At 45.2% G+C, this 25005-nt stretch overlaps 1 protein-coding gene across 3 annotated transcripts in view; it reads left to right on the top strand.

Moving 5' to 3' along the window:
* HEG1 (heart development protein with EGF like domains 1) overlaps positions 1–25005 on the top strand; it is an 87498-nt gene that overhangs the window by 15660 nt on the left and 46833 nt on the right. For 2 of the 3 annotated variants that reach the window (XM_059162933.1, XM_059162935.1), the window contains exons 2-5: positions 11993–12280; positions 13934–14230; positions 20495–20848; positions 21981–22328. In XM_059162933.1, the coding sequence (XP_059018916.1) occupies positions 11993–12280; positions 13934–14230; positions 20495–20848; positions 21981–22328 (1287 nt within the window). The remainder of the gene's footprint in view (positions 1–11992; positions 12281–13933; positions 14231–20494; positions 20849–21980; positions 22329–25005) is intronic. The other variant, XM_059162934.1, reaches the window with a different exon arrangement.

The following is a 25005-nucleotide window of genomic DNA, read 5'->3' as shown; positions in this document are numbered from 1 at the left end:
GGTGAGATCGAGCCTCCTTCCCTCCATGCCCCCAAGGTTCCTGCCTGCTCCCACATCTCCCACCTGCTGGCCATCCGGCAGGAAATCCCCCTCATTGGGTGGATTCCTGGGGTGAAGGTGGTGATCTGGAGAGAGAGTGCAGCCGTGGAGGGGAGGATGGGATTCTGGTCCCAGCTGTGCACCTTCTGAACTCCCCGGCACATTCTCCGCCCAGCTGCATGGCTTCTCACCTCCCAGGGCTATCGACATTGGCATCATTCAGCTCTCTTGAAAGCAATAGGACCCTTGAGGTAAAGTCCACAGTGTCTTATGTGTGGTTGATGCTCAAAAAAATGTGTTTTTTCTCATTGTGGTAAAATATACATAACATAGAAGTCGCCATTTTCACCGTTTTCAAGTGTACAAGTTCTTGGCACTGAGTACATTCATAATATTGTACTCCCATTAACACCACCCATTTCTGTCTCATCAGCCCAGATAGGAACTTATTAGGTCAGGACTCCCCATTCTTCCCTCTCCTCAGCCCATGTGCAAATCTCTGTTCTGCTTCCTGTCTTTATGACCTTCCCTCTTACCCGTACCTCATGTAAGTGGAATCATATAATACTTGTCCTCTTGTGACTGGCTTATCTCACCTAGCATGATGTCTTCGAATTTCATTCATGTAGCAGGTGTCAGAATTTCCCCCCTTTTTAAGGCCAAGTGATACCCCATTGTATGTAGAGAGCCCATTTGGCTTATCCATCCCTCCATTGATGGACACTTACATTGTTTCCACCTCTTGGCTATTGTAGTAATGCCGCAGTGAACGTGGGTGTCCAAACATCTGTTTGGTTCCTTGCTTTCCATTCTTTCGTGTGTGTACCTAGTGGTGGAATTGCTAGATCATATGGTAGTCCTATGTTCAAGTTTTGAAGGAATGGCCAAACCATGTTCTACAGTGGCTGTATCATTTTCTGTTCCCACCAGCAGTGCATGAAGGTTCCAATTTCTCTAAGTTCTCACCAACATTACTTCCCTTTTTCTTTTTCTTTTTCTTTTTTTTTTTCCTCCCTTGGTAATAGCCGTCCTCATGAGTATGAAAGTAAACATTTTTTTTTTTTAATTTATAAATGTCACTCACTGGCTGTACTGTGGACTTGGAACTGTTCCTGCCCCTCTTGGGTCCTGTTTGTCATCTGAGGTCAGACTACTTGGTTGCTGTGATTCCTAAGGGCAGGGGTCACTTTCAGAGAGGAATGGGGGCACCAAGGTTAACCCTGGCAATTTCCCAACTTCGGGTAGAATGAATGATGCAAAACACTGTGGATGCTAGCTAGCGAAGCAGGCTGCATGCCACAAATTAGTTTGGGAAGAGCTGGATGAGCTTCTCTCTGTCCCCGTTGGTTTCATTTGGGTTAACTAGCAAAGACCCCAGAAAGAAGGCGTGGGTCCCTGGTCTCCACTCTGCCGCTTAGTTCTAGGTTACTCCAGGCAGGTGACCTCAGTGCTGGGTCTTAGCCTTCTTTTCCTAAAATCAGGCAAGAATTCCTATCTTACCTGCCACTCAGAAAGTCAGGATAATTTAGCCCCTCTGAAATTATCCTGTAAAAAAAGTACTTTGTAGATTGTAAACCTGTGGGATTTCTTCATTAGAGCTCTGAGAGTAGGGGCAAAATTCCCTTCTATAAAGTTCCTGTGGACAGTATCCTCCTCCTCCTGTGGTTTATAGACATCTGCCATGCCAAAAGGGGAATTAAAAAGGGAGCTTTTTATTGTAATTCAATTCCTGTGTGAGCAATTGAATCTGAAGAAAATCTTTTCAAGTTATGAAGAAATTCACTATCATTGGTGTAAGAACCCATGCTATCACCTACAGCCATGTGGCTAAAAGACACCCAGCTCTCCTGGGTGTTCTCCAAGTTGAGGGATCCCAGGAAAGGTCCAAGGGGAAGCCAGAAACAGGAAATTTGCAGCTGGACAGGCGGTGTCTTACTGTTCCAGAACCTTCCCTCATGAGCTTTAACCCCTAAGCAATCTGAGCTTCATCTTCTGTCTGCCAAGTGACTCTCAGAAAAGTCCTGAGGGCTTTGTTGAATCCCTGGCTTTTCAGCCTTTCTTCAGGCCTGGCCGAGCCTCTCTGCTCTGTCCTGGGTACTCATCCCCTCCCGGACTCCTACTTCTAATTCATCCTAGCCTTCCCTGGTCTTCTCTGTTTCCTTCACTGACTCTTCTTCTCCCTCTGATCCAAAGTTCCTCTTAGTTCAGTCCTTGACCCTCACTTTTCCCTTCTTACCTCTTATCCTTCCTTCTAATTGACAGTCCCAAATTTAACCAACCACCTGTCAGGCATTCCCACTTGGAAGTTATGTCACTTCTAACTTCCTATTTTGAAAATAGGTTTTTCTTGTCCCTCAAACTCATTCTCCATTCTGCCTCCACTCTTCTTTATTATCATTCTTTTCATGACCCATGAAAATTATCTCTGAGGAGCTGATGTTAGAGGTCTTCTTGCTCAGTCTTCCTGCTAGTAAGTGCAGCTGTCCTCAAACCAAGTCCGGTGGATTCCACAGCCCATGTGTCGCACACTGTGTCACTCTCAGTGAGGAGCAGGGCAGTACAGATAGGCTTATCAAAGGAGTTTGAAGACCAAGGGACACTGTCCTGACCAGCGCCTTAAAGCTCCATGTCATGGAATAAGCTGGGATATGTCGGAATGAGACCTGGGTTCAGATTGTGTCATCCGCCCTTGAGCGCGTGACCTTGAACCCCCACTTAACCTCTCTGCCTCCCAGTGTTCCCGGGTGCCATGATACCCACTTGACCAGCTGTTGTTCTCATTAAATGAGATAAATGCCTGTGAGAACACTCAGCACGTGGTAAGCGCTGAACAGACCTTTGTGAAATCTGAATCCAAATGGGAGGAAATGAAAATAAAGGCAGGCTGCTCTCATTCTGTGACACGGAGTCTGCGGGAGCCGGGGGGTGGTGCCATGTGGGGGCGGGCTGGGCCCTCTGGGAGGAAATCGCCTCTTCAGATGACACAGCATACGCCCTGTACACACCCACTCCACCACTCAGAAACAATGCAAGTTGAAAACCCCCAAATCATGGGGTGGGTGGTGAGGAGTGGACTCTGTAGCAGCTGCTAATTAGGAAATCCTACTCCTGGGCTGGGCCAGCATCCCTGATGTTGGTTTACCAACAGATGTTTTAGAACATTAAGACACTATAGAAGTGGAAGTTGTCAACTTGGGTAGGGGGCAGTCAAAGCAATGAAAATCTCTTGATAACTGAATAGTCATTCATAGTACAAGGGAAAGCAAGGGCCTGACCCAGGGGGCTGAGTGTGGAGGGAAAGATGGTACCTCCAGCTCAAAAGATGCCTGGGGAACTGGGACATCTCAGCTCCAGTGTGAGGCTGGTTGGTGTGACTCGGTTGCCGTGGCATGTGAGTGGGGCGAGAGCAACAGCCTCCGACCGTCTGGGGAGAGGGATGAGTGAGGTGAAAGGTGCCAGCCTCCAGGGGCCCCTCCACCTCAGAGGCTACCCCTGAGCGTCTGGGAGCACAGCCTCTTCTCCTCACTCCCCGTCTGGCCCAGACTACAAAGCCTGCACTGAACCTTCTTGCCATTTCTCCAGGGCCATTTCACTTCTCCATTAAGCCCCAGAGCAGGTTCCTGCATGGCTTCCCCTGCCTGTGGTAGATCCCTGCTGATCCCTGTCCACTTTACTCTGAATTTCTCTCCCCTCGGGATTTACACCTATGCTGAATAGGGAGCTACGAGGAAAACAAAATTCAACCAGGGTAGCCCTCAACCACTCAGGGCTTCTGAAAGGACTTATCTTTGCATCTCAATAGATATTTTAACATTTGACCCATTGTTGTCCCCAGGTGACTAAATGGGATCATGGAAAGCGCTTGTATGTCCACAACGAAAGCAGACCTTGCCTGGTGTGCTGCGTGGTTGGCAAACCCTTTTCTGAAGAATAGTTCATAGACAATAAGAGAAGCGGAGAGACATCCAGAGCTAAATGGGGCAGTGGGATACTGCCCTTTTAGAACCCTGGGCCAGTGCCATCAGGGACTAATCATGCTGGAGGTGGGCCTGGCTCTCACCCTGGGCCTCCCCAGCCTCTCTCTGCACTTGCTGGGAGAGTGTCACAGAAGAAAGCCAGAGCAAGGCCCTAGCGGCCCCTCAACCCACCTCAGTCTTTTCACTGGAATGCTCTGAGCTTCCAGAAAAGTTTTCACGTCTGTGGCCACCTCAGCTGCCCAGAGAAGGGTTGGGAGACTGTGAAGTACCTGCCAAGGTCATCTCTAAATGTGTTCGTTCAAACTTGACAGACCTAGATCCCCTGAACAGCTGTCACAGATGCGGCACTCACTACGTACCTGATACTCTTGGAAGCTCTCCCCCGTGTGTTCTCTGTCATAGCCCAGGGAGCCAGGTGCTGTTACAGATGAAGAAGCCAAGGCACAGACGAATTATGTCTCTTGTCAAAGGTCACCGAGCACGTCCTTGGTAAAACCAGAAGTCTAATGCCGACAACCCGACTTTAACCACAGTCTGTGCGGTACCCACTGCTTCTCTTGTGAAGCGCTGGAGTTCTAGATCCAGGCAGGGAGCTGGAGGCAGGCTTTTTTCCTTTTAGACAACAGGACCCTCCTGTAGAGAACACAGATTCACAAGGTCTGGGGAGAGCCAGCAGTTCTTTAGTGTTGCCTCATGTGTTCCTTGGGGAAGAAAGAGAGAGATCCCCAGGTGAAGAAGGACAGTACAGGTCAACGTTTCTCATCAGTCCAGGGGGCCTTGGCGCCTGTGACTGAGGGGAGGAGGGTAGAAGGGGCATCACAAGCCCACAAGTCTCTGAGGTCAACGGGGCCCAGCAGTGGCAGTACTGACCAGGGCTATGTTTGGTCTCTAGCTGCTGTAGCGAGATGGTTGTGGGCACCTGTCTTTGATCAGGCCACCAGCTGTGGCCACGACAGGTGCTGGGTACCCTGAGGTGGGGTAGTCCAGACACAGGTGAACCTTCAGCTGGGTAGTCCGGGCAACTCACGTGCATGTTTCAGAAATTGCTGGATTCTGAGCAAATTGAGTGAGACACTTTTATGTTGAAAGTCTGCAGGCTTTACCCACCTCTGGGAGCAGGTCTAGGGACCAAAGAAAGGCTGTTATAAGTGATTTCCAGACCTAGAGTCCCTTTACCAAGATACCAGCCTTTCTGTTGTTGTTGTTCTTTTTCCTAGGAGATGCATTTTTAAAAAAACATATACTGTTAGTAACATAAGATTGTAGGATACAATCCATTTTTTAATTTATGTCTTCACTTAACAGAACAGGGTGAACATAGTACATATCTATAACTGTATCAGTAATATATTTTGACCATCCCTTTAAAATTCTGTTGTCTCATAATTAAGTTAACCAACTTCCTATTGCAGAAATTTAGGTTGTTTCCAATTTTCATTATTATAAACAGTGCTGCAATAAACTTTCCCATGCCTAAAACTTTGTGTACATCCTTAGTAATTTCCTTGGAATTAATTTCCAGAAATGGAATTACTGGGTAGAAATATATGCCCGTTTTTAAGGCTTTTTGTGGTGGATCGCTAAGTTTCTCACCAGAAAGAATGGGCCAGTTTCATTCTTCCCCATACTGTGTGGGAGTGTCTGTCTTCTATGTCTACAGTGACATGGCATCTTAACTATTTTTTGAGTCTCTCCCAATTTGATAGGCACAAATGAATATATTAAAAGTTTAGAAAGTCTTTTCTAGTTTGGATTTGTGTTTTCTTTCTCTCCAGCAACACTGTCATGTATTTACCCCCCAATCATACATTTTCTTTTGTAAATCGCGTGTTCTTGTCCTTTGTCTGTGAGATGTCCATCTTAGGAATTTGAAAAACTTCTTTGTGTATTAAGGTTGCTGAACTTTTGGGCGCCTGGGTGGTTGGGGAATCTGCTTCTCCCTCCTACCTTCTCCCATCTCATGCTCTCTCTCACTGTCTCTCAAATAAATAAATAAATAAATAAATCTTAAAAAAAAAAAAAAAGAATACTGAACTTTTATCATGCACTGCAGACATTTACCCTGGCTTGTTATCTGATGTCTTTAAATTTAAATTTTTATGTTTTATCAAACTCATACGTAGTTTAAAGATCCACTATGTTTTATGAGGGTGGTATAAAAACCTGACCACTCCTACCATCATCATTTTCTGTTTCCCAGACTCAATCACTTTAAACCCCTGTAGCAGGTTCTTTCAGTAATCCTGCCCATACCTCTAAATAATGGGCCAATATTGCTATTTACTGAGTCATTGTTTTGGTTTTAGGCAATATTTGTTGGTTTCTCTCAATGGAAATTTCATATTATTGAAAGCTCTACAAGTTGAAAGTGATACACCCTCTTTCTATTCATTAGGGTCATTTTGAGAAACATGAAAATGCATTTTTGACACAATTTAAAGTCACTCTTCAAAACAACATGATTCTGATTATCCCCTCCTGACTTATGCACAGGTGTTCTCCAGGATTTGTTCTACCTTGTTTCATTAATCTCACAAATGAGAAATTATTTTATACATTCAGCGTTGCTTGTGTTTACGTGCATTTGTACCATTTTCTTTGCTCATTATATGTTCTTGCTTCTTTTGACTTTTTACCTAGCATGGTTTTTCTTCTGCTTGAAATAAATTCTCCATAATTACCTTTAGTGGAGGTTGTTGATAAACTGAAATTTGACTGAAAATGTTTCTATTTTGTAAGTTAACCTGAAGATATTTTTCTTTTTTTTTTTTAAAGATTTTATTTATTTATTTGACAGAGAGAGATCACAGTAGGAGAGGAAGAGATCACAGAGAGAGAGGAAGGGAAGCAGGCCCCCTGCTGAGCAGAGAGCCCGATGTGGGACTCCATCCCAGGACCCTGAGATCATGACCTGAGCCGAAGGCAGCGGCTTAACCCACTGAGCCACCCAGGTGCCCCAAACCTGAAGATATTTTTCAAAGATAGTTTTACTGAGTGTATAATTCTGGTTTTTCCTCTCTCAGCACATTGAAAATATTTACCCACTGTCTTTTGGCTTCCATTGTTGCTGTTGAAAAATTAGCTGTTAGTCTAATTGTCATCTTCAGTAGAAGATTTGTCATATTTTTTACTTCTGTTTTGTTTTTTTGGTGTTTAGTTTAGTTTTGTTTTGTTTTAAGTAGGCTTCATGCCTAGTGCCCAGCACAGGACTCAAACTCACAACACTGAGATCAAGACCTGAGCTGGGATCAAGAGTCGGACACTTAACCAACCGAGCCACCCAGGGACCCCTCCCCACTGGTAGTTTTTAAGATATACTTTTGTCTGTGGTTTTCTGCAATTTGACTATGATGTGGGTTTGTACTTTTGTTTTATTTAGTCTCTTAAGGATTTGTTGGGATTCCTTAGTTTACTTGATTCGTTTTTATCCATTTGGGAAAATTCTTAGCCATTACCTTTTTAAATATTGCTATTTCTCTCTTTTCTCTCTGGCCCACTGAGAACTCCAGTTATATATATGTTAGACTTTCTCACTCTATCTTCCTTGTCACTTCATCTCTTTTTTGTATTTTCTATATATATTTTTTTATCACCTGGACATTCTCTCATGATGTGTCTTGTAATTATTAGTTCTTCTTTCAATCATGTCTGATCTGTTGGGTTTCCTAATTTCAGTTATTATAATTTATTCATCTCTAGAATTTCCATTTAGAGTTCTTTCATGTCTTTTGGACATTATTCATAGTCTCTCTCTCATTTTCAATTCTTTCTTTTCATGGAGTTTTATATATTTATATTCTTTGACTGATAATTCCAGTATTTGAAGTCTTTGCTTGTCTAGGTTGCTGACTTTTGCCCATTGATGCCTTTTTTTCCTTATATGTTTTGTGCCTTTTGATGATGATCGATCTCTTTTTCCTTAGAATCATATCAATAAATGATAAAGTTGGATTGAAGGTATGTTTGTTTAGAGAGCATTCACATTTATTTTTGCTGAGCAGGAGGCTCTGTATTTCGGAACCACTTTTCCTTCCCATTAATGAGGTATATGTATGTATATGTGTGCCCATATGCGCATGTGTATTTAAGATATAATTTACATACCATGAAGTTCACCCTTTTAAAGTATATGATTTAGTGGTTTTAGTATATTTACAAAGTTCAGGACCAATTTTAAAATACAACCTTGGCTTGAGGTCTAGACCACAGAGGCATTGTGAATTCATGCTACACACCCACATGAAGGCTACATTTATGGTTAAAAATTCCTGAGTGAAATTTACTTTCTATTACTTAAAACCGAGATCAAAAGGCCACCTTTCCTTGCTGTCCTATTCTGCAGGGAAAATTGGTTTTCTGTGTTCCTTATAGATATGGTATAGCCCTCATCCCAGCTGTATACAGGAATTTCCTTGGGGTGCCTGGGTGACTCAGTCAGTTAGGCATTTACCTTTGGTTCATGACATGATCCTGGGTTCTGGGATCAACTGCCATGTTGGGAGCCTGCTTCTCCCTCTCCTGCTCCCCCTGCTTGTGTTCTCTCTCTGTGTGTCAAATAAATAAATAAAGCCTTTAAAAAATAATAAAACAAATAGTCTTAAAAAATTAAAACCAAATTTAAAAAAAAGAGAGAGTTTCCTCTCAGACTCCCTTCTTAAGAATTTTGTCTTGTATCTCCTATATCCTCTTGGAAATCAGAACAGAAGTTCAAGGTCACAGAAGTTGAGCAGGTGTCCCAGGGCAGCTGCCAGTTCTGGAATTAGCTCACTTCTCTGAATTCCAGCTCTTGGCTCATATTTGGTCTTAGAAGATTTGATTCTTTACTTCCCAACTCACCAATGCATTTAGAAAAATTCTTTTAAAATACATTATTTATCATATTTGGTTTGTAAGGGCAAGGTTATTTGGGACAGTACAAGAGTATTGTCTGCCTTTCTCTTTTGTTGATCGTGCACATTTTTTTTCTTTCTTCCGTCTCTAGCCAACTCTCCAGGGAGACCGCGTGGTTCAGTGCTAGCCACATCTTGTCTTTATGTGGCCCTTCTGTTCCTTCTGTGGGCTGTAGTGGAATTCCTTGAGCTGATGAAGGACGTTCCCAGTTCCTTGAAGAAGGGCATCTTGCTGCTTCCTCAGAGACTCAGCCATACGAGCTTTAGAGGCTCACCAGTCACCAAATCTCAAGCTCATCTTAAGCCTTTAATAGAGTGAAATTCATTTTCTTCCTCTGCTCATGGCTCACCAGCTTCAGTGTATGGTTTTTGAGTCCTTTCTACCTCCCCACAATCACTTTTATTCTGACATCTTTTAAGGCTAATTTCTCTCATTGTGCCCAAAGGGAGAGAAAGCTTCCTCAAATCCTTTCTTCACCTTCTCTCGAAGCAAGCTTGCTGTGCAGCTCAGATAGGAAGAACAAAGGGAACATGCAGTGTGGGTGGGTTTTTGGTCTCTGTAACACCCCCACCCCCGCCAGTCTCAAGATTAACTTATGGACTTGGTGGCTGCCCCTGGAAATACCCCTCCATAGCCCACTGCCAGCTAAATGTGGGACTTGCCTGTCTGGGGCTGGGCCCCAGAAGAGCCCAGATGCCTGGGTAACGTCCCTCCCTCTTCAGGAAGTTTCTGTTAATTATCACTTACAGGAAACAGAATAGGAAGCATGGTAAGAGCAGTTCTCAAGGGATCTGGGGGGAAAAGGGTTCCCTTAGGAAAATTTATCAGAATCTCTTATGGAAGATTTTAAAATCACCACGCCTCCAATACCAATACGTGAGCCACACTTCTGGCAGGAGGGGACCAGAGTGGGGAAATGCTGAGAACCACTGGTCTAGAACTACACTGTCCAGTATTGTAGCTAATAGCCTCGTGGGGCTATTGTGCTCTTGAAGTGTACAGCTAGAATAATACTCTGGATTTTATAGGTGTAATACCACAAAAAGAAGGCAAAGTATCTCAATAATCTTTATATCAATTACACAGTGAAATGCTACTATTTTAAATATGTCAGAGTACATAAAATATTTATTAAAATTAATTTCACCTGTAACTTTCTAAATGAAGTTACATACATGGCTTGCATTCGTGTCTTACTTTATACACCTCTTAATGTTGATCTAGAAGATAACTTGTTCCTTTTGGGAAAGTGTGTGTGTGTGTGTGTGTGTGTGTGTGTGATATTTTGAGCCAAAACGTTGGTTCAGCCTGTAGCCTCTACTGGTCTGATGGTTGGCCATTTTTGCCTGACTCATACAGATAGAGGTGACTTCATTCATTCCTGCAGACGTTTCTCAACAGTGCCCACAGCCCCTGTTCCTAGGCAGAAAAGAAGATTGCAATCCCAAATGAGGAAAATAAAAATGGGCTTTTAAAGGAGCCATGTAATCAGCAATAACTTTAAATGGTCCTTGTCCTCATTGCTTTCTCTGGAAACTCATTAAATTCCATGCCCTCCAATTAGCACATGTATTTCCTATTCACTTCCATATTAGTTTGGATATCCAGGGATACGACTCTTAGAATGTTCTTTTGATGTGATCTTCAGGAGCTGGTACCCTAGTGGTGGCAGGCTCTAGCTTCCAAGCCATTTCTGGGTCATGTGCAGACGTCATCAGAGTAGCAAGACAGCCTTCTTGGGTTGGACTTGGGCGCCCCACCTGCCTGCTATGACTCTGAACCCCCTGCCTTGACAAATGGCACTTAACACCACCGATGACCACCACCTCTGTGCCCAGTTTCCCCACAACTTTTATAGGACCCAGAAGTTTTTAACCAGTGCTCTCTTTGGCACCATCTTGGACAATATGGCAGCAAGTGATCACTTCAGTATATTTTCTGACTAACCTGCATCCATCCCTAATTTATCAAGGTCAAATCACAGTCCATATGAATAAGCAAACTTTCCCTGGCACCTCTGCACTGGAGATGAGGGGAAACCAAGGATTTGCTACAGTGCACTTTGTTCTGCCCACTGGGTACCGTGAGAGCACAGGGAGCAGGCTGTCTGGTGACTTGGGCAGGGAGCATGACCCTCTGTCCCTCCTCTGCCTCCCTTGCAAAGTGGGGAGGATGAGAGCACCTTCCTCGGCATTGTGCAAGATTGAACAATGAGGGCACCTTGAGAGTTTACATTGATCGGTGTTTGGCACACACACTCGCATGCATGATTGCTGTTCAATCCTATTTTGAAACCTATTGTTTTAATTCAATAATACCTGTAGAATATCTTTATCTTATCTTATAACATTATTTTAATACCTCAGAGTATCCTTTCATATAGATATACTGCAACTGATTTAATTGATCTCCTACTGTAGGATTTTCAGTTTTGTTTGTTCCTTCCTTCCTTCCTTTTTTGCTATTATAAACAATGACATCATGAATATCAGTGCAGCTAAATTTTTCTTCACATTTTTGAGTATTGCCTTAGCATGAATTCAAAGAAACAGAATCACTGCATCAAACCTATTGATATTACTAAGGTTTTGATAATATGGCCAAATCCTTCACAGATTTTCCAGAATTGTGTCTGTCCCAGCCACGATCCCCTGCCTGCAAGAGTGGGTGTCAGGATAGAGAGCTGTCTGCTTTTACCTTCTACCACACAGGAAACACAGTTCACAATCTTGATGCTCAGAAGTGCTTCCTTCCTTGCTATCACACCTGACCCGTACCCCCCACACCCCTTCCTGAGCCTGCCCAGCCCCCTGAGGTGCTCTCCCCTGAGCTCCACACTGGTCTTCTTCTAGTGGTTTCCATCATTTATTCCACTTCCTGTAAAATTCAATCCTACTTGGTGTTGTTGCTTCATAATTTCTCCCACTGGACTGTCAGAACAATTCCCAAGGGGGAAAAAAGAAAGGTGAAATGATTCGATCTGAATCCACTTCCTCACTGATACATCTGCTCATGGCTTTTCTGAAGGTTTCCTTCTTTTTCAGAAGCCAGCAAGTTCTTACTGATCTATTTGCTTATTGTTTCAGCCGCTGAAGAGAGCAGTTGGACAGAAATTAACACTGAATCCCACATAGAAAACATCACCTTTGATCAGAACCAAATGGACTTTTCCACAGTGGTTTCCAAGGAGGCTATGAGGACTCAGATCCCCACAAAGAACCATACTTCTTCAGATGCTCCAGAAAACATCACTCTACAGACCAAAGCAGCAGATGCTAGAGGAAGAAACAACTTTTTCTGGAAGACAAATTTCACCACTTCCCCCATTGGGGCTGACACAGCAACGGCTCTGACTTCCCAGAGCCTCACCAGAGGTGAGTTTGTGCCAGTGATGGCCTGTTTCCTACAGGTATGTCCCCTCCTGGAAAACGAAGTTTCTGCATCTCCCTCTTCCCTAGCCTGAGCCCCAGGCCCATCCAGGGTCCTGGGCTGTGGGTCCTGGGCTGTGCGGCTCAGACGCCCTCTGTGGCTCGCTGTGATTGAGCGAGTTTGCAACATAGTCCGCGTGAGGGTGCAGATTTTGTCTGGAGGCCTGAGCAGTCCCGTGGAATTGACATTCTGTGGCCAGACTGAATCCCAGTGACACTGGTGACTGTGCCACACACCGCAGTCTCCGAGGGAGGTGCTAGGTCTGGCCCAATGGGCCACATAGCTGCATCTGTGTGCACGTGGTTCCAGCGGTGGTTCCTGCTTCAATCTGCACAGCTCAGCAGGTTGGCACCTTGTCACGAAGGGTTTCAAGAAGGGGCTGGGGCTGGATGTGCAAGATTTGCCTGGAGAAGGGAGGACAAAGAAAAGTGGCACCAATTGGGTACTTACTGCACACCCACACATCTGTTCCTTCAGTTCTCATGGCAAGCCAGTGAGGTCACATTATCCTCTTTTGAAGAATTTGGAAACGGAAGGTAGAGAAGTTAATTAATCTGAGGTGTCTAGGTCAAACAGCTCATAGGTTTTATGGTTGGGATTTGAGGCTCTCTGTGCATCTGAGCAAGGTAGAAGGAGTAGCTGAGGAGTGGGGTGCACAGATCACGTGAGGAAAGAAGAGAAGCTGGGTCTCTTTGTGAGGCTGGCTGGCCAGCGGCTTCCCATGGGGAGGGGGTCGGTCCCACCTGGAGGAAAGGACAGCTGTGTGGAGGGGGTTGGGGCAGTCACAGAGAACTTTGAAGACCAGGCCAATTAGATTTGGTGTGGTAGGAAGAGTCACCAAAGGATTTTAAATAGGGCGGTGACATGATCACAGCAAATCTGGGGACAAGTCAGCTGGCAGGCAGGTAGAAGACATCTAGGGTGGGAGATGAGGCAGAGGGAACCTGGAGCCAGGGGACCACCCAGGCAGATCCGGGTGCTAAGATCTACGGCCTGGTGGCCTTAGGTGCAGAGAGAAGGGATTGGTAAAGACTCTTCACAAAGGAAAATTGGTACAACTTGGTGACAGCCTAAAAGTAGAGGGTGAAGCCATCAAAAATGACCCCATGGTTTCCCCAGGAGTTCGGGTGGGGGACTCAATGCTATAAGGAGTGCAAAGGACAATATTTTATGTTCCATTCATGAGTGATGGACGTAGAGCTTAGAACTGCCCAGGGTGCTGCCTGGAGGTGCTGGTCATGCAGATATTGGAGATTTTGTTTATGTTGACTTTAAGTCAGTTCTGAGACCAGCTTTGTGGAATGTGAGTGACGAGTCATGGGGATCAGAATCGGATCCTTGATTCCATATCGTCTGACACTTAGCTTCATTGTGCCCGTTTTATAATAACTTGACCACTGAAAATTCTGTCTTTGTTGGTGAGATCTGAACACAGGCTTTGTCTTGGTTTGTGGTCTCTCCTTCAGGAGTGAATTTGTTGTAGAATGAATAATTGCTCCTCATTTCTCCTCACAGAGGTCAGAGGTGAGCCCACTACCCATTACTCAGACATTTGGAGGTCTGCTGATGGAATTGTAATTGTTACTGTCTGCTTTCAGCTCTGGGAACGCTTCACTTGCCATCCAGCTCAGGGTCTGAAGGAAGAGCTGACCCTTCCCACACAGAGAGCACAACATCCCGGGGTTCCCTGGAGAGAGGAAAGGGACTCCCGGAAGAAGTGACTGCGCACAGCCAAGTGGCTGCCACTTGGGTTTTAGGACACTCCCCTCCTCCTGCTCTGGGGATGGGAGAAGAGATCACAGTCTTAGGGAAGAGAAACACCTCAGGCCTGGCGCTTTCCTGGCTGCCTTTCTCCAAGACTCAGGCTTCCTCCCCTCCCTCAGAGCCCTCCTCAGGTGAGTCTCCTAACCCAGCCTCCCACACGGATGTCATCCAGAATAGAAGTAGTAGATGCACACAGCTTCCTAGTAACATCCCTGTCACAGGGGCTGAGGGGGAAAGGTATTAGGGGCAAATGCAAAGTATTTGGGGGCAGAAGTACCACCATCTGTACAATGTATCTTTGTTCTGAAGTCCGTCTTTAAAATATGTTTTCTTTAACTGCATAAGGAGGAACATTAGAGTTGGTCTAATGGCTGCTCTAGGCCCTTTGTGTCCACCATCCCCTGCTTGTCCCCTCTCCCCACGTACACTGAGAGTTGTCAGTGTGTCTCCTTGCACAAGAGGCCATGCTTTGGGGTGAGTGAAATGGTGAGTGTTGCGTCATTTGATTAGGAGTTAGATTTGTGTTTCTTCATCATTGCAAAATCGCTTATTGCAATGGCAAAGATAACATAGATAGACATTTTTCTGGGTATCATTAAAAAAAAAAAACAAAGTGCAAAGATAACAGATAGACATTTTTCTAGGTATCATTTAAAAAACACAAAAACAAAAACAAAATGCCCGTGTTTGGAAGACTGCGGGCAGTGGAGGACTCACCTCTCTGCCTCTTCAGCTCCTAGTCATCAGTTAAGCTCCATTCCCGCCCCCCTCACCCTCACCTCCCCACTTCCCCACCCCTGCTCTGTGCAGGTATTCCCTTCGGCAAGCCTGTTCTCAGCCCTCTGAGCCTATGTGCTGTCTACCCTGTCACACCAGGGTATCCAGCATCCGTCTCCCCAGAGGCACTGTGATCCTCTTGAGGATCCAGGCTGTGTCTATCACTCCTCTTAAGTTCCCTGCCATCTCAGACCACCATACGGTTGGTAAGTAATGGGGGTTAGCATGTGCCCCAGTATCACAAGGCTCTTCTAGCCACAGGCCAAAGAGAATGCTGGAAACTCTGCCTGTCTTTTCCCACCTCTGAGGTTTTATTCAGAATCCGTGTATGCTGCATGTGTTTTCATCCACATGCCTGATGAAGCAGGACAGAGAGGGCTGGAAATCGTCTTGGAAATAGAGATTCGGTTGCTTCCGAAATTGCCATTTCCAAATTTTCATAGGTCAGGATTTAGAGATACTTTGAAAGACTAGGGGTTAGGGTTTATATCACCAGAGCAAAAACTGAACCTGGATATCTTTTCTGGAATACCTAAAGTGGCAGTTTCTCCTTTATATACTATGTATAGTTTCTGCTGACTGCGTATGTATGTAATTTATGATTCATGTCTTTAGGAGATTCCTTTTAAGATTATTCTTAAACATTGGTTAGATTGGATAAAAGCTATGAGCCTATTTCTAGTTTCAAAGGTCTGTGGTTCAGTGATTTACAACCAGCTTTACTAAATGGTAGAAAGGAAGTGTTTTCTAGGAAGCTACACTTTGATTCTGGTCAAGGCCATTTAATATTTATATTTTAAATTCAACCCACTACTGTGGTTTATATTTTGAAAATCAGCCTATGTTTCTAACTTTACTGGACTTGGCTCTGTCATCATCTAGATTTTTCAACATTAAAAAAATTAGTTGGCCCTCAAATTCCCTGAGCATTTGTCATTTTAGAACCTTATACTTGTAGGGGTGACTTACAGAGTCGGTGGACCATGTAACTCTTGATCTCAGGGTTGTAAGTTCGAGTCCCACATTGGGTATAGAGACTACTTAAAATAAAATCTAAAAAAAAAAAAAAAAGAAGAAGAAAAAAAGAGGGGCACCTGGGTGGCTCGGTTGGTTGGGCGATTGCCTTGGGCTCGGGTTGTGATCCTGGAGTCCAGGGATCGAGTCCCACATCAGGCTCCCAGCTCCATGGGGAGCCTGCTTCTCCCTCTGACATTCTTCCCTCTCAAATAAACAAATAAAATCTTTAAAAGAAAAAAAAAAAAAAGAAAGAAAAAAGAACCTTCTACCTTTAGGTTTTGAAGAGTTCTGCCGTATCGTTCCTACTCCTTGAGTCTTTCACTGAGCATTTCTCTTCCTTTTTATAACGTGGGTATTCTGTGCTATCTTGAGGGCCACCTCTTTCAAAAACTAGATGCTACATCAGGCTTTAGGTGCTGCCAAATGAGGGAATGTTAAATGACCCATCTGGGTCTAGCCTGCCAGCCTCCCTGCTCCCTGGAGAGACTTGAAGCCACATGGGAAACACAGCTCTGTGGGGTTAGTAACCGCTCACCTGTGAACCAGAGCTCTGGTGTACCTCCTACCAGCCCTTAAATCTACATTCCAGGAGCTTACTATTGCAGCCTGAGCCTGACAGCGGGATAGATGGGCACGAGGGCGTGAGCTCTGAGAGCCAGCGGGACATGCCCGAGGCAGACCTGGAGGCGCCTCGCCCGCTGGTACTCTGTACAAGGGAAGCGAAGGGGGAGGGCTGCGGGTGGGAGTGGGGGTGTGTGCCTGTTGACGCTTGGCAACTCCATCCACCCGTAAATGTGACCCAGGGAAAGACCTGGCACTTAGAGCAGTCCCATGAGTTGTGCTCTCTTCAAAGTAAGCTTTCATACAGCCGCCCGGAGCCTGGTCCAGAGAGGATGGGGTTCTCTAGGAGAAACATGAAGGGATTAGACCCCATGATCGTAAAGATCCTTCCTAGCTCCAGCCTCTGTTGCTCCCAACACACCCGGCCTTGGTATTCTGTGCTCCTGTCCCTCCTCGCTCTGCTACGAAGAAACAGGGATTCAGCACAACCTCTTCTGCAGCCGGGCCAGCCAGGCATTCCCGGCTCCCCAAAATAAGTGATATGCCAGGAATGTATGCTTTAAAGCAGGTATAGGCCCAGACCGCTACATCAGATTTTTAAAAACAGATCAGGAGCCATCTGAAATGATTTTTCTTGCTGCTTTAGATCTTTCTATATTTTCCACATGTTCTGCAAGGACCGTGTGCTATTGGATCACTGAGGGGAAAATAAATAAGTAAAGCAACTAACAGGAAAAGTTCTCTTTTGAAGGCAGAAAGAGATATGTATATGTTGAATTGTGTGAGAATGGCTGCAGTTGAACACTAAATTTAGCCTTGAGCTTCCTGGAAACCAGGGCACAAAGGGAAACTGGGTGGGGTGCGAGACCATTGTCAGATAAAGTAAGCACAGAATTTCATCCATAGGCAGGCGTGTGTTGGGGGCCGTGAATGCTAAGACACTATTCTTGTAAGGAATGTTGAGAATCCTAATAGAAAATGCCGCCGATTGTGGTTTTGAGGAAATTGTGCTTAAGATCTTTAAAAGGCAATATTTTATATAGATTCTCAGTAGGAGCTCAGGGTATAATAATGGATCTCAACTCATGAAAGTATGTCTGTGGGTGGCTGAGCCAGTGTGGTCCAGGTAAATTGCTTTGTGGTGATTTCACTTTGTAAAGGAAGAGAGCATAAATAACTCAGGAGATTGTAGATGTAGCATATCTTTCTCAACCATCAGCTGCTTCAGCTGGGTGTTCGGCAGGTCTTGGACAGCTGTCAGACCAAGGTTGAGCATTCGCTGCCCGCCTGAGGTTCCAGCATTTTGTGCTGGGATTGGGGAATGGCCCATACACTTTTATCAGATGAGTGGGGCATTCTTTATACCTCCTGTTCTAAAGATTAGGGAACTTGGCTCGTTTCTGCTCCCAAATGGATGGCCTTCCCATTTTTGAATGGGTGCTTCAGGAGTAGTAATGAGCAAGGGACAGCGGTTATTAAATAACCAATATTGCTGGCCCATTGATTAGAAACATGGCAAATTTCTCCCGAGATGTATTCAGCACAGAGACTAGTGTAAGGGGTGACTCTCGATGAGTTTGACCAACCATTCTCTCTTGCATAGAAGTACTCAGTACAGAAGGACTCACTACTTCACTGTGAGAATTCAGTGGGATTATGTCTATCAGGTACTTTCTTAGCACAATGTAGAAGGGTATATGTAAGACCCTGGCACATCGAACTGGTTGGTAAATGGCAGCTTTTAATAATGGCGGTGAGATGATGAAGCAGTGTTCCATGGAGCCTGAGTCAGGGACAGCACGACCATCATCCTTTTGTGGCTTTCAATGTTTGTGATTTCCGTAACTGTGTATCTGTGGCCATTGATTTGCTGTACAGGTACTCAGGCTGAGTCCAAGTTAACCGCCACTGTGCAGTGAATCAATAAAATCCTGCAGTTGACCAGGAATAGTGCTTTGATAGAGCACCCAGCAACTGAGGAGCTTGTAACTTGGCGGGGTCAGACGATGACTCTAATGACGTGAGGCCTGAGAAGCTAAGTGGCTAGTGAGGCTTTGGGGCATGTCTATATTATGCGTTCCTTTTTTATATACTAATGGATTTCTATTTGTTTGGTTTTGCTTTTAAGTAAGGGTGTGTTCAAGTAGGCTAGGCCTCTATTTGGGGGTTCAGTCTATTTTTTTTTGTTTCAATCACTAGCTGTGTGGATTGCTTGCGTCTTCGATTTGCTTTCCTTAAGGCCCAGTGAGCAGAGCCGCAGGCTGTGTACTAGGCGTAGCTGGTTATGTGGTTTGTACAAGAGTCAGAGGAACCTTTGTGTTTCCTGTGCTCCCCCCTCTCTAACTATATTTAATATTTATTCGTGCTTTTGGTCACAGCTGCACTTAGGACTGGTCTTCAAGGAACGATTTTTTTTTAAGATTTTATTTATGCATTTTAGAGAGAGTGTGCAAGCAGGGGAGGAGCCGAGGGAGAGGGAGGGGGAGAGAATCTCAAGCAGACTCTGTACTGAGCATGGAGCCTGATGTGGGGCTCAGTCTCACGACCCTGAGATCAGGACCTGAACCAAAACCAAGACTCAGACACTCTACCAATTGAGCCACCCAGGTGCCCCTTTAAAGGACCATTTATAATGAGAACTTAATTAGTCCCTTTCTGGGTCGTAAATAACAGCTTGAAACCTTTCATTATAAAGGTATAAAGTACTTTTATTATTTTTGGCTTAAAAAGAAAAATGTTTTTTCTTGCCTTTGGATCTTGCTGGCCATGTTTCTTTTCACTCACCAGGCTTTCCTGTGGTTTATTCCTGTTTGGAATGAGAACGTCAGGGTGCCCTTCTGGAGGCCAGTTCTTAGGGTGTCCTTTGGAAAGTTCTTTGTGGAAAGGAGCCATTAGCAAGCCACTTTCTTCTGTGGAACAGACTGCATATTTTGACCAAAATGGCCTATAACTAAATTTTTGAGGCTCTTGACAATTAATAGTGGTGTCTGCCATCCTTTTCATCAAAAAAGTGTTCCCATCCTGGAGTCCTTGATCTCCCAGGGGCCCACTGGCATGGTATGTAAGCTTGAGAGCTGGTCTCCAAAGCCTCATGAACCTGACTGTAATTATGGGACCTGTTCACTTTTGGATGGAATTAAATCAAATCAGTGTGGTAACATTGAGTATGTCTTGCTGACTTGAAGCTCTGTTACTTCTTTTTTTTTTTTTTTTAAGGTTTTATTTATTTGACAAAGAGAGAGATCACAAGTACGCAGAGAGGCAGGTAGAGAAGAGGGGGAAGCAGGCTCCCTGCTGAGCAGAGAGCCCGATGTGGGGCTCGACCCCAGGACCCTGGGATCATGACCTGAGCCGAAGGCAGAGGCTTAACCCACTGAGCCACCCATGAGCCCCTGTTCTGTTACTTCTTAAAGGCAGTTCAGTTAATGGTCTTTCAAAACCTCAGGTTTACATGGTCGTGAGGTGGGAAAAGTAGAGATGCAGACAAGGACCGGAATTACTGCCCTAGGCTAGTATTATTCCCACTGTGGTCTGCAGAGCCCTGGCCTCCCCAGGGGTGGCCTGGGGGCAGGACTTCTGGAACTGCCTTACTTTTATTCATTTATATATTTGGATTTTAATCTACTACATCAGTTTGAACAAAAGGATCACATGGCTAAAATGAAGCAAAACAAAAACCTGTGCCTTATCACATGACCACTCCCTGTATAATCTCTAAACTGGAATTCCAGAGTAGAAGTTTTTTCCTTCCTCTATAAAAACCAAGGCAAAGAATGTCTAGAGGCTTTCTCCCATCTTCCTTTCAGCTAGAGCCAAAGCTTTCCACTGTGCTAAGTGAAGGACCTCACCACTTCCTCGCTTAGCTCTATGAGAATCAGATCCCATGAAGAGAGAGTGCCGTCAAATGTGTTTATCTATATTTAGGTCCACATTATCTAGATATATGCAACAAAAGGTATTAAGCATTATTTGTATCTAGATACATCCCTCATTTTCTTAAACCCTGGAGTAGTGTTAAAGCACATTTTCTTCCATTTTAGCTTCCGGAAGCACAGAGGAGCTGAACAACTCCACCATTCTCCCAAGTGCCTTGGCGAGTCGGAGAGCGAGTGAGCATGTCGCCACCACGCTCCCCACTGATGTCCCCGGGATGCTCCCGTCTTTAACTGTCAGTCTGCAGCCCCTAAATGAGACCGAGAATTTCCCCAAGGACTCTGAAATTGCCAGGACTTCAGTATCGGCCCATTCTTCACCCTTTGAGGCAGGGTTGCAAAGAAATAGGGAAATAACCAGGAATCCAGGAAATGGGGAATTCATCGAGCCGTCCACAGAAAATGGATTTGGCCTTGCATCTTCCCGGGTCTCCGTGGGATTCTGGCAAAATGATTCCCCAAGTAAGTATTTAATCTTCACTTGGTCTCTTATGGGCATTTAAAAAAACTGTTGAGGGGCACCTGGGTGGCTCAGTGGGTTAAAGCCTCTGGGTCCCAGGGTCCTGGGATCAAGCCCTGCAGTGGGCTCTCTGCTCAGTAGGGAGCCTTCTTTCCCACCCTCTCTCTCTGCCTACTTGTGATCTCTGTCTGTCAAATGAATAAATAAAATCTTTAAATAAATAAATAAAATAAAAAACTGTTGGGTTGTCTTGAAAGATGGCTTCACGAACATTTGCCATCTCACAAAAAAATAAAAGGGAGCATATTCTCAGCTAATGCCATCTCCTCTGTCTGGTACACCACCTTATCACATTTTTATTTTCATCCTTATGAGAACATTGTGAAGTCCATCAGACAGGCATCATGCCTCCTGCTTTTATATAGGTGAGGAAACAGGCTCAGAGGGATGAAGAAGTGAGGGCGCAGTCCTGTCGCTTGATCAGAGCAGAGTCAAGAGCTTGTCCTCGGAGCTGGCCCTGTGGATGTCTTCTTACCACCTATGGGATTGTCCTCAGTGAGAGTGGGCCTGTTCTTTCAGCCTAGCTTGAGTTTGTTTATATACAGATTGTTCTTCCAAATAACACGTGCAGATAAAAGTATAGTCCTTCAAATTCATCGTTTCAGTAGACGCCCTCTAGTTTATTTTTTGTTTGCTATACTTGAAAATTAGAATTACTAGTGGGAAAAAAAAAAAAAGAATTACTAGTGGAATTGATTGAGAAGAATGCCTCTGAGCAAGCCCTTTATGTAGGCACATCATATATGTTGGACGTAACCCCCGCTCTCCTTTGACCCCTTTGGGGGAAAGACAAGAAAACACCCAAGCCTGCAAGTTACTCTGCTACTTAGCACATTCTCTTTAAAAGCTCCCTTCTTCACCAGCACTTATTTTTAGTATTGCTATCTTATTGACATCGAAAAGGTTTGAAATAATTATCTAGACTATGAAAATGCCTGTCAGGTTACCCATATAATATATACTCTACAAGGTCCTCGCGAAGGGGATCTTTGCTTAGGGAGGACGCGCGTCTCGGTTGTTGGGGAATCTCTTTCCCATCTGTGTCATGGCCTTTGTTTCCCTGACCCCTTCCAGCCTTGGGAGGAGACCAGCTTGCCAGCAGCTCGGAGGCAGAGCTGGGAAGCCCCATGTCTCGAACGGAGGCTGCGCCCAGGCCTGTCCCATCGGGCAGAAGCAGAGACAGCACGGCGCGCTGGTTCCTGACCAACAGCAAGACATCTGCAGATGTGACAGGAAGCTCCACTTCCTATCCCGAAGTTGTGAATGCCTCAGTTTTGACCCACTTCTCAGCCTCTGCCCCCCAGTCTAGAGGAAGTGACAGAGCGCCGGGCCAGAGGAGCTATGCTGAACTGGCCACCGAGTCATTGTCCTCCTCCTCCTCAGAGAGCCTGGATTCCTCATCTCCGCGTGGTGAACGCTCAAGTGAGTGTCCCCTTCACAGGACCGCACCCCCCTGGAGGGCGGAGGGGCTGGTCACGGAGCCGCTCCGGAGGCCCCTCTGCTGTCATCATTCCCAGGCCGTTCTTCCAGCTGTATAGCCCCACTTTTTTTCTTCATCTGCCAGGAGCTAATCTTGCCACCGGTCCTTCCCACACACAGATCACCATGTCCTTCTGTCCCCTGCAGCCCACCCCACGCCCCCAGACCTGCCTTAATCACACAACTTCTGGAAGGTCCTCAGGCACTGTTGTTCACCCCAGGCCTGGACATTCCTCAAGAGCAGCTCTCCCTCCCCCTTGTTTAAACAGCTTTGGGGAGATAGAATTCACATTCTGTGCAGTTTGCCCAAACTGGGCATTTCAGTGGCTTTTGGTGTATTTGCAGAGTTGTGCAGCCAGCACCGCTCATTCCAGAATGCTTCCACCACCCCAGAAGGAAACCCGGCGCTCATCAGCACTGGCTCCCCATCCTCTCCTCCTCCCAGCTTCTGACAACCACTAACTTACTTTCTGTCTCTGAGGATTTGCCTATTCTAGACAGTTGTTGGGGTTTTGTTGTTTTTAAGATTTATTTATTATTTGACAGAAATAGATAGAGAGCACAAGCAGGCAGAGTGGCAGGCAGGGGGAGAGGGAGAAGCAGGCTCCCCACGAAGCAGGGAGCCTGGCACGGGGCTCGATCCCAGGACCCCGGGGATCATGACCTGAGCCAAACAGACGCTTAACCAACTGAGCCACCCAGGTGCCCCTGTTCTAGAGAGTTTGTGAATGAAATCCTACGACCCGTGGCCTTTTGTGATTTTCACTCTGCATACCATTTTCAAGGTTCATCCCTGTTGTGGCCTATGTTAGTACTTCCTTTGTGTGGCTGATTTGCCACACTGAGTTCATCCTTTCTTCAGTGATCGCACATGTGGGGCTTTCCCACCTTTTGTCCATTGTGAATAATGCCACCGTGAACATTCTGGTATGAGTCTTTATATGGACATGTGTTTTACATTCTCTCAGAATGGCTGGGTTATAGGATAGCTCTGTATTTAACCTTTGAGGAATTGTCAAACTGCTTTCCAAAGTGATCGCACCATTTCATATTGCCACCAGCAACGTGCGAATGTTCCAGTTCCTCGGGGCCCTTCCCCAGGACCTACTGCAGATCACCTATTGTGACGATGGCCATCCTCCTGGATGTGAAGTGGCATCCCAGGTGTTTTGGATTTGCATGTTCTAGCTAATGACGTTGAGGGTCTTTTCACTTTGGGGAAAGTCTACTCGCATAGGAGTTTCTTTCTATAGTGTCTGGATCCGGTATTCCTAGTCCTCTATCAGATACTCCATTTGCAGACGTTTTCTTCCGATCTGTGGGGTTTCTTTTTAGTTTTCTGACAATATCGTTTTTTTGCAGCACAAAGGTTTTTAATTTTGATGAAGTCCAATTTATCAATTTGAGAACACTCTTTCTTTGATGGTCCTTTTTAATAATGTTTTTGGGTAATTTTACCAACAATTCTCAGCCACCTTGTTAAGATGAAATGTGTGCTGAATGAAGCAAAAATGCAACAATTTACCATTTAAGCAGATAAGGGGCTTAAATCCGTACCTCTCTTCCACTGATAATAGGGGCTCCATTTCCCCCATATGAACGTCCTAATTGATGGGGAAAATTAGCATTTATTGTGACTGATGATGGAAAAGCATATGCTTATTATGAAAGAGTACTACATATATGGGTGGGGAATATTTGTGCTTTTTCACGTATGTGCGTGCAAACTGCAAGCTCTGTCTCCTAGACAAAAGGATTCATTTTCCACCCTCACAACGTGGGGCTCAGAGTTTTCTCCTTCTCAAACCGGGAGCTTAGGTGCCATGCCCTTTCCTTTCCTGTGTGTATCTCCTGAGTACCAGTACCCTTCACTCCATGGTGCGTGCTCAGTGGGTTTGTGTGGGAAAGGTGATCTCAGGGTGAGCAGGTCTTAGGGTTCAGATAAGGATTAGCCTCATTCCCAAAACCAGCTCACCGTCAGTTCACCTAATGCTTTATCTCATTTGCTCTGAATCAGTCCAAGCAGACTCCTTCTGCCATCCAGCCTTTCAGAATTCTTGGTCTGTTCCTTTTTTTGGGCTTGGAGGCAGACTCCGGTTTCAGGCCACGACTCTCTGCTTTCTTAACTCTGTAAGCCTGATGGGGTTGTTTGCCTAAACTCCATTTAAGAGTCTTGTAATCTCCCTAGCCTGGACCTTGTCCCTTCTGCCCAGGGAACTTGTACTCAGATACTCTCAACCCTCAAGCTGCTCCTGGCGGACTTCCCATGGGTCTCTTAAGCCCTTCAGCTTGGTCAGGTCACGTCTCTCCCTGCTTCCTGGCTGTCTCAGCACTTGCTGTGTATCCCTGTCCCCCTACTCATTCCTGCCATTTAATGCAAACCTACCATGAAGAGAGCTTCCCTAACATGCAGCTTTACCTATGTTTTCCATGAGGTTTTAAGAGCTAGTCTGGGGGCACCGGGCTGACTCAGTTGGTAGAACATATGACTCTTGATCTCAGGGTCATGAGTTTGAGCCCCATGTTGGGTGTAGAGATTACTTAAATAAATAAACTAAAAAAAAAAAAAAAAGAAAAAAGAGCTAATCTGGTCTGGGAATAGGAATAAGAAATGGGAAAA

Source organism: Mustela lutreola, chromosome 2 (genome assembly GCF_030435805.1).
Source record: "Mustela lutreola isolate mMusLut2 chromosome 2, mMusLut2.pri, whole genome shotgun sequence".
In the NCBI taxonomy this organism is placed as follows: domain Eukaryota; kingdom Metazoa; phylum Chordata; class Mammalia; order Carnivora; family Mustelidae; genus Mustela; species Mustela lutreola.
This window is presented reverse-complemented; position numbering and strand designations above follow the sequence as displayed.